This window comes from Nanorana parkeri, unplaced genomic scaffold, assembly GCF_000935625.1.
Source record: "Nanorana parkeri isolate BGI_ZX_2015 unplaced genomic scaffold, ASM93562v1 scaffold206, whole genome shotgun sequence".
NCBI classification, from domain to species: domain Eukaryota; kingdom Metazoa; phylum Chordata; class Amphibia; order Anura; family Dicroglossidae; genus Nanorana; species Nanorana parkeri.
The window spans coordinates 1173389-1185521 of NW_017306474.1; the positions used below are offsets into that span (position 1 = coordinate 1173389).

At 38.6% G+C, this 12133-nt stretch overlaps 1 protein-coding gene across 4 annotated transcripts in view; it reads right to left on the reverse strand.

Annotated features, from left to right (window-relative positions):
- Window positions 1-12133, reverse strand: part of TRPM3 (transient receptor potential cation channel subfamily M member 3) — a 522236-nt gene that overhangs the window by 60317 nt on the left and 449786 nt on the right. For all 4 annotated transcript variants that reach the window (XM_018555656.1, XM_018555654.1, XM_018555657.1 and 1 more), the window contains 2 exons: window positions 5057-5194; window positions 1797-1925 (listed from right to left, as the gene is read on the reverse strand). In XM_018555656.1, coding sequence (XP_018411158.1) covers window positions 1797-1925; window positions 5057-5194 — 267 coding nt within the window. The remainder of the gene's footprint in view (window positions 1-1796; window positions 1926-5056; window positions 5195-12133) is intronic.

Genomic DNA, 12133 nt, shown 5'->3' on the forward strand with positions numbered 1-12133 from the left:
AGAATAACAGACCTGCAGGCTGCATACAAGGGATCTCAAGCAACATCGCCGGGATCACTTGTACAGAACAAGCGACGGCTTCCCCGCTGTACATTTAGCCCAAAGCAGGGCTAAATGTAGGAAACAACTACCCACCCGCCACCCGAAACTGCATGCCCGGGAGATAGGAATTCCACACCCCTGCTACCCCTTTACTGCTTGCTGCCCCAAGGCCGGGACTTGGTTGGCCTAGTGGAAAATCCGGCCCTGGATGTACCTAGGGCAATCCCTTATCATAAAGTCACAGATAAACATAATTTACAAGTAAGATTAGCTAGAAAATAATTGTTAACATCTAAAATAAACATAAAATGTAACGATGCCTCTAGTTGTGGTACTTTATGGGAACTTTACTGAAAATAACATTGAGATGGTATCCTACCCCTTACCAACATGCTAAATTCTCCCAGACTAATGCTGGGTACACACCTTACAACCATCGCAAGACTTCTGTCTTGCGATGGTTGTAAGGTAATTAAAAAAACGTACAATCTGCCTATCTTGGACAGGCAGATCGTACTTGCGATGATCGCAAGCCCGCCAGTGCTAAACGGGCAGTGTGCGCTTTTATCTTGCGAACATGCTACACACCCGCCGACAATCGTACGATTCTCGGCGGGTTTTCGAACATGTTCATAAGATAAAAGTCGTGTGACCTTACAGTAGGAGAGGTCGCACGCCTTCCACACACCTTGCGATAATCGTACGATCGCGGGATTTCCCGCGATTATCGTACGATTATCGCAAGGTGTTTGGGCACCTTAACTCTTACCTTTGTTGGAGGGATTGTGGCCAAGTTGGTACTTTACTCCATATTTTATGGCCCTGTAAGAACCTCTGTAGCTATTGGAGAATGATTTTTCAGATCGTCGCAAAAATAACTAATGATCCCATTAAACCCACACCTGCTTTATTAATAATTATTAATTTAATTATTAACTTGGGAATAAACAATATTCTCCCATCCCACTGTGTAGTAGTGACTAATGTCTTATTGGTTGCCTTATTACATATGACTAAGGCCCCATTCACACTGAGCGATTTATCGCATGGTAATCTGCGCGATATCGCTCTCCAATGCATGGCAATGGGGCTCTGTCCGTCGTTGTCGCGGGTCGTGCGTCGCTACAGCAGGACCCTTTTTGGAGCGGATTTTGCAGCGATTCTAGTTTGCTCAATGTAACCATTTGCGCGATATTGCGCGACAAACCGTGCGATATCGTGCAAAGTGCAAATCGCGTGACAAACGCGCAATTTGCGAATCGCTCAGTGTGAATGGGGCCTAAGAGGTGGAAGTCTACTGATCCTCCCCTAATTAAAGATGTCTTGAATATGGTGCAACTACATTATAATTTTTTGGGGGGCACTTCAACAACATTAACAAACTCAATTTGAAAAACTGTGTATCACACAGTATTCTGGAACGATTAGACTCTAATTTATGTTATCTTTGTCTTCATATGTCTTGGTATACTATATTATCTGTATTTTTTTTTATTTTAATATTCTGCTGTACACTGACTTCATGATGTTTTATTTGTTGATCATGTTTGATGAATGACTATTGTATTTTACAAACTAGTAACTTTCGTGTCATTGACGGTTTATAGGCTTCTACTTTTTATGTTTCATATCACCCTTAAAATATAATAAAGAAATATTAAAATAAAAAAAGTAAAGATAACTGAATTTATAAACAACAAAGGAGGTTTCATAGTGTGTTGGCATTGATGTAAAAAAAACACACTTTGTTTTACCTCTCTCACTTTTTCTATTCCCAGTGTAAAGATGTACGATATAACAATCCACTCCTGTGTTGAAGGCCAGCGATCCATTTTTACTAATACAATATAATTGAAGAGCATAAGATAACTCATGTAAGCAATCTGTATAAAGAAAAACACAATGGTATTATAAAAATGTGTGCCCATCAAAATACAAGGCTGTGAGTTATTTTACGTGCATTCTTTGCTTTTTCTCATTATAATTTTTATAAAAATTGTTTAGTCCACAATAATAAATATTACATTGGTGTGAAATCATTATTTTTACAAGGGAAACAGTACAATCTTTTGAGGAATATCTTGTGATGAACATATATTGGTCTAAGATTGTGAAGGATTATTTTATTTGTTTCAAAAGGTTTTTTTATTTTTTCCCACATATAAAAGTTAAGTTACAAGCAGTACATACACTCAAACATTGGGTGTCCGCACGTAAAAGTTTTACAAACAGTGGTTTTTGCACTTATAAAAAGTGTTGGGCCTGATAGGAGGTGATGTACCAACGGAGAAGTACTTTGTAGTTTGTTTCCAAAACTCTGGCGCACATTGAGCTAGAGTTAGTGGAGGTCCATGTGAAGGATTATTTTAATAGGGTTAATTAAGGATTAATATGGGTAATTATGGATTCATTTAGATGGGTCCAGGAGCAGTTGTAGGTGTTGTGCTGCCCGTAGATATCGTAAAAAGATCAAAGACTGCAAAAGGTATAGTTCACTATAATATGTAAGCTATTTTAACCAGAGTGATCATTTTTGTGAACTCAATGTTATGTACAAAATACTGCAAACATTACTTATTTTATTAACATGCAATACATTCAAATGATCTGTGTAAAAAAACCATTAGTCAGCTGATTAAATAAACTGTATTTGTAAAAATGCACAAATAGCACTGTATAATAAAAATACTGCATGCATTTGCATTCAGTGAGCTATCCCTGTAATCTCTCTGCAACGTTCCCTTTTTTTCCCTTGTCCTCATGTTACAATGCATTGTTACCAACATTCTTATGAACCCCCCCTCCCCCCAAGCTCCTTGCTGACATGCACACTGCACTGCAGCACAGTCCGTGGTGTGTATGCTGCCTGAAATGTTACTGCCATTTTTGGTCCTATTTGGTATGTTATGCATCCCATTAAAAAAAGTGGGCTGCCTTAATTCAGTGCACGTTATGCACATGTGGTAATGCACTGCAGTGGTGTGAATGGGCTTTTGCCCACTGAACATTCATCTGCACTTTTTCGAGATTTTTAGCCACTTTTTGATGCAAGGGAATTTTAACCCACGTTGATGCGCGTTGTAATGTATTTTCATGCATGTTTTGCCCTGTCATTGAAGTATGTTGGAAAAAAAGGCATGTCGATGCACCAAAAATGCACCTGTGCCTTTTTTTCTCAATGCACAGCAGTGCAGTGCACAGGTTGTTATTGTGATCCATAAAAAGAATGACGATCATTTTGGAGTCGTGACCGCAATGGGGTGCCATTGAAATGAATAGCACTGCAACACACCTACCACTGGAGAATTTGTCAGGCCGAAACTGAAAATTACTTTTTTTCCACCTTTTATCAATTTATTTTGTAATAATTGTATTGTAAGCACATGGCGCTTGAATAGCTTCAGCCAGGGAATGGCAGCTGCCAGTGGTAAGATTCCACAGACGGCAGCTGAATGTAAATAGAGCAGGTAGTCTGCAGGTGCAATATCCAGCCTACTTTTGACCATTTCAAATTGCAATAGCCAATAGCAGGCTGGCTATTGCACCCGCCCACTTGCTTGCTGTGCCCACCTACCAGCATGGAGGAGAGAGCTAGGGGACCCAACCAACTAATTGATAATGAGAATAGTTGACAACTATTCTCATTATCCATTATTATTGATTAATCAATTAGTTAGTTGCAGCTCTAGATTGTAGGGAGGCTGTGCTTCTGTTTTTTCTTTTGGTGTTGAGGTAAAATTCTTACCAGACTTAAAGGGTCTTGTATGAACCGGGGGACCCCACGCTTTTTTTTTAATTGTTTGTGTGGACTGTCAATAGTGAAAACAACACATCTTTTTTTTTTAAATGTCACTTTTCTGCAACAAATTTTCATTTGTAAATATAATTTAACTCATACGAAATTGACTTGTTCACACTGCTCTTATATAAGCTGAAGCCTGTGTTCACACCACATCCAGATCAACTCCATACCAGACAAGATTGTTTCCGGACCCATAATGCATCCCTATGCTTTTTCTGGCCTCTGTTCCCACCAGCGCAGTCCGTTCCAGACCAGACCAGAAATATACTGCACGTCTCATTTTGTCTGGTCTGGAATGCACTGGAACGCATGGAACACTTCAAAAAGGCATACAAACACATGCAAAAGCACAGGAATGCACTGGACCTCGCCTGAAAGCCCATTTTAAGCTAACAAAGAAAAAAGCAGAAAAAAACCCAGCTCCGGAACACGGCAAAATCGCGACAAAAACACACCAAAGCGCAATGCACCGCATTCCAGATCTGGTCCTGAAAATGGTATGAACATGTCCTTAAAGAAGAACTCGAGGATTTTTAAAAAATAACCCTTGCAGTGGGGCTACTAACCCCCCCCCCCCCAATTGCAAGGGTTAAGTGCTCTAGTTGATAAAATAACAAAGATTTACTCACCCAAAGCTCTGAGCCAGCCTGTCCAGGAATGTTCCTCATCGTCTTCACATCTATGCACAGTGTATAGACATGATGATTTACTGGACCTTAGACTGCTGGGGAGGGGGAAAGACATACCATTGACCGCCCTAAGAAGAAGCCGCTAGGCGTTTTGGGTGAGTATATATTTGCTTTTTTTAACCTAGACACAAACAAGCAGTTAACCCTTGCAGTACGGGGCTACCCCCGTACTGCAAGGGTTAATAAAAAAAATCCTGGAGTTCATCTTTAATGTGGCACGCTCAGATTTAAAAAAAAGCAGTATTAGTATGCCAATAAAGGGAATAATAATTATATTTATTTGAACTAATGTACTAGATATGATATGAATGTAAATATATGATATGATATGATATGAACAGATATGATATGAACAGAATGTAAATTCAAAAACAATCTTTAAAAATGCTAGCAGTTCTTTTAACTTTCCCCTATGATTTTGCAGAGTATATATCCCTACTATGTATTATAGTATAATAATATATAGTAGGGAATAGTATAATAATAATAATAATAATAATGTAAGCAGGTATAGCAAACTTACTGTATAAAACCAGAATTTAACTATAGGTGCATTGTAAAATTCATAGATCTTCCTTCCTAGGGGTATAAGCCGATGTCTTGGATGCTCATCATCATCCTTCTTTCTGGATGAATCCCCATTACCTCTGGCCAACATTGCCTGTAAAGAGTAGAGTAAAGAGTAGATATTCTTGATTTGCTGCTCAGAAGGTGCAGTATCAATACATTCTGCATTAGAAATGTTCCTGCCTTCATATTCTTCCAGGTAAAGTTTATTTATGTAAAGGGAGTTATTGTAGAGTTTTCAGTGTGTACTAGGCAGCACAATGGCTAAGTAGTTGGCACTAATGCCTTGCAACACTGGGGTCCTCAGTTTGAATTCACACAGGACAATATCTGCATAAAGTTTGTGCTTGTGTGGGTTTCCTCCCAAACACATGCTGGTGGGTTTGGCAGCTGTCTAAATTGGCCCAAGTATGTGAGATAGAGACCTTCGATTGTAAGCTCTTTGAGCATAGAGTATGTAAATTGATGATGCTGTATAAATGTGATAAATCCTACTACATTTCCACTGTACTTTTTGCATTCATTATATATTTTTACATGTGTTAATTATGTGTTACACACAAATATGATAGAGAAAATAGGTTACCAGCACTCAGGATAATTTCAAATAAATAAGTCCTTTTTATTGGACAAACGTGTCACAATAGTCAAACAGCCGACGTTTCAGGGCCACGCAGGGTCCCTTCCTCAGGGCAAAAGATGTGATCTGTCAAACGTCGGCTGTTTGACTATTGTGACACGTTTGTCCAATAAAAAGGACTTATTTATTTGAAATTATCCTGAGTGCTGGTAACCTATTTTCTCTATCTTGTGTTTTGCACGGTGCCATCCGTGGGAGTTATTACAAGCACCTCTTCTCTATTGGCCTGGGACTGCTGAAAGGTGTGCGGAGAGCACCCTCACCAATTGCAACACACAAATATGATTCTTCTCTGCCACGTACTGGTTACTCGCAGTGCTAAATTTGTCTGCAACAATTTCAGCGTTTGAAGTCTTGTAATACTCCTTAAAACTATTCAGCTATAGCTGTAGTTAGCAAGATTTATGCCACCATATCTACAGCAAATGCCGGTGGTTTGTCCAAGCCTACAGTGGGAACAGAATTATACTTTGACAAAGTACATTTCAAAAACTTTCACTGCACATACCTTCATAAAAGACTTACAGAAGAATTGCATTTAAGATTAAAATCAACAGCAAACGTTCTGGTCAGGAAGGTATGCCACAAACATCTAAACCATTTGTAATAAATCAATATTTAAGAGCATCAAGAAAGATAACTGGGGGTCACAGACAGAAAGGAGAAGTTTCAATGACAAACATACTGACAAATATGGGGACAAAAAAGCTGGGAGAAGAGGGTTCAAACCATCTATATACTTTTCCCAGCTTCAGCATATGAGGTACTATGAAGATTGACTGTCCATTGCCTCTTTGTAAAACAGTTTATTTTTAAATTGATAATGTTGCTTTTGTAAGGCTATAATTGCAAATAATCCCACCAATTGGACTTGCAACACTGTGCAGGGAATGCAGTGTGAACTCTTGCATAGGAAATGGAAACAGTCCTGTCATTGCACACTCAGCAAAGGTAAATAGCTGTGATGGTAGATAGCAGAGAGCAGTCTGGCTATGGCAGGTCTACAGTAACAAAAACAATATTATCTATATTATTAGGGTAACACTTTTAGGGCTGCAGCAGAACTGCATTAAGGGTCATGTTATTTTTGAAGGTTCACCCATTGACATTAATGCACTTGTCCCATTGTTTCATAGTGGATTACATTCGCTTAGACTAAAGTCCCTGTTTTTTGCATGTACTATGTCTACAGTATACCATTTCATTTTGCATAACTGTAGAAGCGGCAATATCACATTTCACTTGCAGCTAGTAAGAGAAGCTATCACATAGAAATGAATTATAGATACGTAAAGCATAACCCTGGTTACTATCCACTACTAATGCTCTAATGCTGCTAGCAGCATTAGAGGGGAAATGCTCTAGGCTACACACTATAACTTAAGAGCCTCAGATGCACCAGCCACTAAATGGTCAACTGCAACATTTCTGAAGTATTTCAGTGTTTCAGGCTGTGATAATGAAATAATAATCATGAAGAACTGTGTTGTAAGATACATAGTAAAGTCAGTGAGAGGATCAAAACAGTTACCAATGGCAGTTGTACATGTAACAAGCATATATACCTGCAGCTTAAACACTCCTTAAACATGTTGTAATGAAAACAATGGTGTTTGTTGCATATACTGTACTTGCAAATCTGTGTGGAAGCAACACTGCCCTTTATTTAGACTTGTGATTTCCAGACTCTGGACATTTGATTGGGGACCAGAGGGAACTGGGTAGCGTTTACGCTTGGTAAGTAGAGATAGGATATATTGTTTGCTTTTCGGATGGTTATAGTAAAAATTAAATTTTGACCTATTGACACACAGACACACAGTAATGATAATGTTTGTCCAATTTCAGTACAAAAAAAAGGAAATCAAACTCCATTTGATGGAGGGATAATTGAGTATTACTGCATTATGGTGTGATAATCAAGATTCATATTGTTTAAAGCATGTTAAACTTCAGACAATTTTTACTAGTTTTGGACAGAGTAGGGGAAGATTTAACATTTATTTCTGACATTTATTTATGTCTTTGAACTTACTGGGGAGATTGTTCCTCACGTCCTGAAATCTCCCCATGATAGTTCTAGACCTTAATAAAAACAGAGATCCTAACTCTTCCATTTTTAAAATTCAAAATAAATAAAAAGTGTTTAATGGCATTGGGCTGTTATTTCCCTTTACCAATAGCATACTGTTGTATAATATTGATATTATGCATTCTTTTACCATGTAATGTCCTAAGTTATATGTACGCACTAATTGTGAAAAACTTTATAGATGTAAAGAACTGTATTGATGTATAGGCAGTAGGAATACTGTCTTGTAAGAGATATAAATATTGTGTGTGTAGTGAGAAAAACAGTGACTTTGTCACTTCTGATTGTCTGGATGTACTTTACTTTCTACTCAAGCAATCTATCACATTGTTGAGTTGAATTTTCATCCTTGCACAACATTTCCTGTCTGTTTTGGTTTGTTTTGCTGGATTTGATCAATGTACAATAACACTAATCATGACTTTATAATTGAAGACTTTCACAGTAAACATTAAATCCATTGTTTTGTCTTATTTTGTTCTAAAGTGAAATTTCTGACAAGTATTATTCTGTAGAAACGAGCTTTGTGTTTTGCTGAATGGAGTCCATGCATTTCATTAATTTTAATTACTGCCTGACACATCCTTAATATTACAGAATTTACATTTCAAATCAGCTAGAGACTACTTTCAAAGCATTGTCCTTATTTCCACCTAATTTGCGACTATAAATAAAGACGATATTCCCAAAGTCTGCTGTAAAATGCAGAATCAAGAGACAAGCCATGCAAATTGCTATGACACTTCATGATCTCTTGGATGTAGAAATCACTTGGGGTTAGTGTAAAGTGAATCAAAGTACAAAGGCAGCAGGCATAGAGAGCATGTACCATCTTCAGCAACAGTGACTTTGGGTTAAAATAGTTGTACCCTATTCTATTTTACTATGGTTCATATTATCAATTATCAAGAGAACACCAAAAATTAACAGTTAAAGGAGTTACTTTAACCACTTGAGTCCCAGGTGCCATTTCAAAACAACACAGGGACAGTGCCTTTGTGCTCTCCCAAAGTATAATACATGCAGTACATTTACTTTGAGCTTTAACATTTTGCTACAATACATAAAATGCTAATGGGATATTATTTTAATGAGCGGAATTTGTTGATTATATTTTGGGGTAAATAAATGGGGGGGCACAAATTACAAACAGAAATGACAGGAAATGCATTTTTAGTTAATTACCAATTATTGCCATTAAAAACAAGAGAAAAAATTTATGTATCTAAATATGTGATCATATTAAAGCCCTATCTGTCCCAAAAAAACTGATCTATAATACATTAGGCTAGACTAAAAACACTAAAAGGTATAATGCGTGGAACCGAGACAACACCAAAATGAAAAAACTCAAGGGCATTTAGGGATAAATGCGTGGTCCTTAAAGAGGAACTGCCCTTTCTCTTCCCAAATTAATTTTGCTTTTAACCCACTCTTAGCTTGTCTGCTGGGTTGGGCTCAAATAGCATTCTCATCTGCCCAGATAATCCAGCGTTGTCCTGCTGGAAACTGCCAATCCTCCACCACACACCAGGTCCCGTGCAGCCATATTCACTTCTGAAGTCATTGGGAGACAGCTGTCTTTTCTCTGTAATCGATCCAATAAAAACTGACAAATGACTGCTGTGAGCTCACCCAAATGCACTGCAATATAGATTCTTTCTTATACTGGCTGTAAACTGGTGATCTTTTTTGGTAAGAGTTTAACATTCATAAACTTTGAGAATCCCAGGGATTCACCAAGATGCCATCCCTACTCCATCATTTAAAAGCATAGAGAAAGGTGCAATACATGCTAAGGAATGTACTACAGAAACATGAGCTCTTTTTGGTTGTAATGGCATGCTATCAATTCTTTCTGTGCTGATTACTGAAAAAATCAGATGGTGCTCTCTTTCATGTACAATGCCAGTATATCCAAGTTAACGTATTGTAGAACAACTTTCACCTATGGTGTGTGCTTAAGGTAACCTAAGGGGCTTTTGGTCCCTGTGGAAATGGTAGTGTATGGGAGGTTGTGACCTCTTGGTGTTGCTACATGGAGTCTCTTGTAGGATTCAATATCGGCATAAAGTGGACAATAAAGCAAACAGTGTATCGGATAGTGCAGATAATCAATAAAATATGAATACAAATGCACATATAATGTAGTGACTTGATCATAGCATATACCATCAGATGTCAGGTCACAAAGGAAGGTTCAGGACTATCTCTTCACATAAGCAAAAAATAAAGAGGGAGGGTGCGATAGTAGAAAAACTGTAAAGGGCATTGAACATACTAGGAATGAAAAATGCCACAACTAGTGCACACTAAATGGTGACTGAGCTGGCAGCCTGGAGAATAGTACCTCCACCAATATGTTTTGGAGTTAGTTATGTTGCTTTTGGATATAGGGACTTGGCAAGGATGAGGAGTTTGCTAAGCACCAGTGGAGCACCTTACACATAAAGCAGAAAATGTTTAAATGTTTTTAAGTGTACAAGGGTTTTTTCTAGGGATGCACAGACACGAAGTACCGTACTTGATACAAGTACAGATACTTTTCCAGCTACTAGACTAGAGAATAACTCAAAAGTTAGGAGGAAGCTGTCATTTTTAAGGAGCATTGTCTACGGGGCTCCTAGGATATGTGCATCCCTGTTTTAATGTATGATTTGTTATATATACAGTGTATACTGTATATACTGTATATACATATATATATATATATACATACACACTGTATACAGTGGCGTAAACAGAGTTATGGGCGCCCGGGGAATTAATTGTGAATTACAAGCGGCCAGTCCAACTGGGACTGGGCCCTACACCTTCACTGACCCACATGAGACCCCAACACCTGATACTGACTTGCCAGGGACCTCAAAAGGATCCCAACACCCGACACTGAGCACCCGTCCCTCAAGCCATCTCACCCCCAATGACAGTACATCCCTCCCTGACCAGCTCACCCCCCAGTGACAGTACATCCCTCCCTGACCAGCTCACCCACCAGTAACAGTACATCCCTCCCTGGCCAGCTCACCTCCCAGTGACAGTACATCCCTCCCTGGTCTCCTCACCCCCCAATGACACTACATCCCTCCCTGGTCTCACCCCCAAATGACAGTACATACCTCCCTGGCCAGCTCACCCCCAAGAAAAGCACTGACCCCATAGTTCTCCTTTAAATGTAATCCTATGATTTTATAGTTCCAGTGTATTTGTTGCCATGGAAGGTCTTTTTCATTGTATTGTAAACAATAATTACAATGGAACCTGAACACTGGTTTACACTTACACCCTGGAAACCAATAACCAAGTCAAGAAGTAAGGGGAAATCTTTTGAGTGGGGCAAACCATCAACAATAATAACTGAACATAGCCTGTATCCTTTACAAAACAAAAGATTGGATTAAGTTTCCTTTGAATTTCATGACCAGGGTATCTCTACATTAGGTTTCTGTCCTTTTATATACACAAACAGCTCATAGCATTGGAAAATAAATAATAACAGCATTTTTGCTTGCACGTGATTGGGTAATGGAAGTTAGCAGAGATTCATCTCATTCACTGAACTAAATGAAAACATCCACTACAAAGTACAAATTCTCCTGCAAATTGAACAGCCTATTTGCCTTAAGTAAAATCAGCCATTGTGAATGCACAGTTCGGTCTCCTCTACATCTACAGCACTGCTTCTATCCAGAATGCACATCACTCTAGGGAAGTAGCGGCTGCAAGAGGAGAGCAGACCGGACTGTGTTGCTCGTAGTGGTTCACCTGGTACACTACAGCAGCCATGTGGATTTCAATGCATACAATGTTATGATATATACCGTTTATGAGTACCCTTTGATTTGATATATTGTATTGTTATAAACTGTATGTATAGGTATCATAAAGCTGGTGCATTCTCTGTTTAATTATATACTTGTGACTAGCTCATTTAGAATAACATCGGCTGCTCGAACCATCAAAATAAATTTTAAAAGCACTCTCATATGGTGAAGAATGGGAAAAGGAGATAGAGATAAGAATGCAAAGTGAATGGGTTATCTAAACCGGAACACTAAATGTAGGGAGCGAAGGAGTGGCAAAAGAAAATAAAGAATCTGTCCATCCTGCTCACCCTCTGGATATGACCGTGGGTCCCAAGTACTTACAGCATTTAATTTTGTCTTGAAGTCCACCAGTCTTTCTTGGATTGTTTCCTCAGGTGGGCGATTCCACGCCCTCACCACTCCCTGCATAAAAAAGTTTTGTTTTAAACCGCCCATCCCTTTAAGGTTCTTATTGTCCTTCATATATCTGTAGGC